Genomic DNA, 3,390 nt, shown 5'->3' on the forward strand with positions numbered 1-3,390 from the left:
CATAACTTCCGAGATTTGATGAAATATAGGACAAAATGTCTGAATATCACTGCAGTACTGTACACTGTACATGACAAAAACACCAAACTAAACAAATCAGCCAACAAATGCTGCTAGATCATTTCGCATAACTAACTAAAACTAGACACGTTTTGCAGTGTTTTTAATTTGTTTTTGTTTTTTTACTTTGTTAAAATGCAATCATTTTCGCCTAAAATGATGAAGGCAGACGTAAAGGTGACTCAAAGGTTTTCTTGATCAAATAAGCCTGGAACTATAAGCAGCCAAATTAAATATAGCTTTTAAGATTTTGTAAAGAATTGCTAAGAATACATTTTATTTGGTAATGAGAAATATGCCTTACACAACACATGACACTGGCATTCATTGTGAACTTTAATGATTGTCTTAGAATTGATTCTAAAGAAATAGCATTACCTAAACTCTGCATAACAGTTTTGATCAGTATTTTTGTTGCTCATTCTCCATTTTCATTTCTTGATTTTACACACAGCAAATGAACTTAAACTCAAAAACAGACCTAGAACATTCCAAACAAACGTAAGCATCCATTTAAGGGGAAAAGGGCAATGCAACATTTGTTTTGAACAATATAAATTTTCCAGCTGTGGTTCACAGATGCTGCTGTATCAAACATCTACCGGTTCATTTGGAAAACTAACAATGCTATTGAATGACCACAAAGAGCCATGACATTCCAGAAAGCGATAGTGGAATCTTTCAAAAGCACTTTGATTGGAACAAACAAATCCACAGTTTCAGTTTCAGTTTCACAGTTTGGAGGCAGTCAATAAAGATTTACTCAGGTCTTTTGCTTCTCCAGCTGTTCTTACACGTTCATAACCCAGGACGGCCATTGCATTATGGCAGTACTCCTCTACTTGTTTTATCTGTTGAATACTCAACACTGTTCTCCATGCACTGGCCGCCTGTGTCGCGTTCCTGGCCGACACAATAAATGGCTTTGAGGAAGAGCTTGTGCCATTAGTCATGTTAAGAGCAAAAGACTCAATGTCTAGGTTGGCACTGAGATTGGCAAATTGATAAACATTCCGTAGCGTTTTGACAGGATTATCGACCAGATCTTCATAGCGCACTGCCAGGTATTTCCCTTTCAGCCAGTCGGGTGGATTTAAGGCAGTCCTCAGGCTCCTGTACGTCTGATCGCATATCACCTCCATAGCCCCAACCGAATGGTAATCAGCACCATCTTTTTTACTAATTTTGTGGCCGGGATCCACAAAGGGTATCCGACGGAGTTTGGGATCCCTGCTTCGGACCACCTGCAAGTTCTCACGAATCAGCCCGTGCCTCGATTTGATCCTGGAGTTGGCCACGGCTCTGGGATCTCGCACGAGGTGAATCACCTTCAGATCCAGAGACGGATCCTCCATAAGGGGCGCCAAAACATTGATGTCCAGAACCCGGACCCCTTTTATGACTATAGTGTTGTACTTAAGGCATTCTTCCTCCAAAAGACTGAGGCTTTGTGGGGGACATTTTTTGCACACTTTGTCATCCACCATCCCAACTACTTCTTTTCTATAAGCTGAGCAAAGAGGATACGAGCAGATGACTTTATTAAGTGTGGCCCCAAAAAGTCCAAGGGAGGTGAAGTTTTTGCTCCCAGGGCTGTTGTACAGCTGAAAAACTGAAAGGTCGCAGCGATACAATGAGCTCAGCATGTCCCTCGCTGCTCCCTGTAAGGACAAAGCATCACCCGGGTACAGCTTTTGCCAGATGTGCCACATAGGTTCATACAAGAAGAAAACCTCTGGATGTTGATTAAATAGCTCTCCAAAAAATGATGAGCCGGACCTCCATGTGGTCAAAACGTAGACAAGCTGCCTCTTCTTAGCAAGAGATGGTCTGTAGAGGAATCGGATGTCTGACCTTCCCTGATACGGAGTGCTTCTCATCTGGAGATTACACTGTTGAGGTTCTTTAGTCCATCTGTAGTTAGCCAAGTTCAGCATTGTGAGAACTAACAGCAGAAAATACGCTATAAATAGTACTATTCTTTTTCTCCGCAACACTTTCATTGCGATTCCAGGCTGGGATACTATTTTCGTGGGATGGTTCCGATATGTTTTGAGATTTCTGTCATAAACACCATTCTTGTCCTCTAGTACAGACAATTGAAGTTGTAGGAACTGGTTGCTTCTCATCTGTTGAAGGATAGAGTGGCTTGAACCACTCAATTACAGTGAATGAGCAACTGCACACACACTATCAATTTAAATTATGTTTCCATGCAAGCAAACTTTGTTCTTAATGAAAACCAAGATGTAATCTCGTCGTTTGCCAACATATCCAATATCCATCACATCCACAGTACAGTCGTGTGCATTGTTGAATGTAGGGTCACTGCAGTGCGCAGATTCTCCCCTCAGTCCTCAGAAAAAAATGATGGCAAACGTTCACAATATCATATCCGTTTGTACATCCATCAGTATCAACCGCAAGAGAAATCTCGTTTGAAACGTTTGCATGTTGTTCTGCGGAGAACCACTACAATAGCGAAATAGACATTAGTACATTATAACCGAGTCACCGTTATGAATGCAGTCAGGATGCATTCAACACTCTGCGAACATCCGCCGGCGTCTTGTTTTCAGGTCGCGCGTCGTCGTCTTTTTCGTCGATGCGGCGTCTGTCTCCGGCTCCAACTGTACTGAACTGATTCAGTCTCGGTCCGAGGTAAAAAAAAAAAAAAAAAAAAAAAACACAGACCCTCCCCTTCTCCACAGTCAGTGGAAATAGACTGGTGCTTCGCCACTTCAAACGCCCCCCACCACAATGTCAGTGGTTGAGAATCATGGCTAAACACAGAAAGTGCGACTGTGAGTAATTTACGCGAAAACTGCTCACTAATATCACTTAAAATGAATCTCGGGAATCATACAATAATTTAAAACACAGGCATTCACCTCATTTTTCTTTAGTCATTTAAAACAATTTCAATAGGAGCAAAAAAACAATTAATTAAATAGGATTTTTGACTAGAGTTTCATTCTTTCATTCATTCAGATGATGATTTTTTTGATTTAGAAAATGATTTTCAGACGTAGCCTATAAACACACAAATATTAAGATTTTAGTAAGAAAAAGAGTAAGATTATATGCCTATGCAGAAAGTATTTGCCTGCTAACGCAAAAATAGTAAGATAGTTTAATCAAGCATAATGCATCATGCATGTCAGTTTATTCATTCTTAATAGCCACCAAATGTGAAGTAATGACACACGTTGTCATTTAATATTAGGCCCTGTCATTAATATAATTTAATATAAATTAAATTTAAAGCTATTATTGCCTACCTATTTTTGTGGATGGTTATATAACCTGATCAAATAATATAGTCAAGTA

The 3,390-nt window shown here is 39.9% G+C and overlaps 1 protein-coding gene across 1 annotated transcript; it reads right to left on the reverse strand.

The window, feature by feature from the left end:
- Positions 1–378: 378 nt before the first annotated feature.
- chst2b (carbohydrate sulfotransferase 2b) lies at positions 379–2,734 on the reverse strand. Its single transcript, XM_039666508.2, has one exon. The coding sequence runs from the start codon at positions 2,187–2,189 to the stop codon at positions 792–794; it is 1,398 nt and encodes a 465-aa protein (XP_039522442.2). The 5' UTR covers positions 2,190–2,734; the 3' UTR covers positions 379–791.
- Between the last annotated feature and the right edge of the window lie 656 nt (positions 2,735–3,390).

The sequence above is a fragment of the Pimephales promelas genome, chromosome 22, assembly GCF_988280905.1.
Source record: "Pimephales promelas chromosome 22, fPimPro1.hap1.1, whole genome shotgun sequence".
Lineage (NCBI taxonomy): Eukaryota > Metazoa > Chordata > Actinopteri > Cypriniformes > Leuciscidae > Pimephales > Pimephales promelas.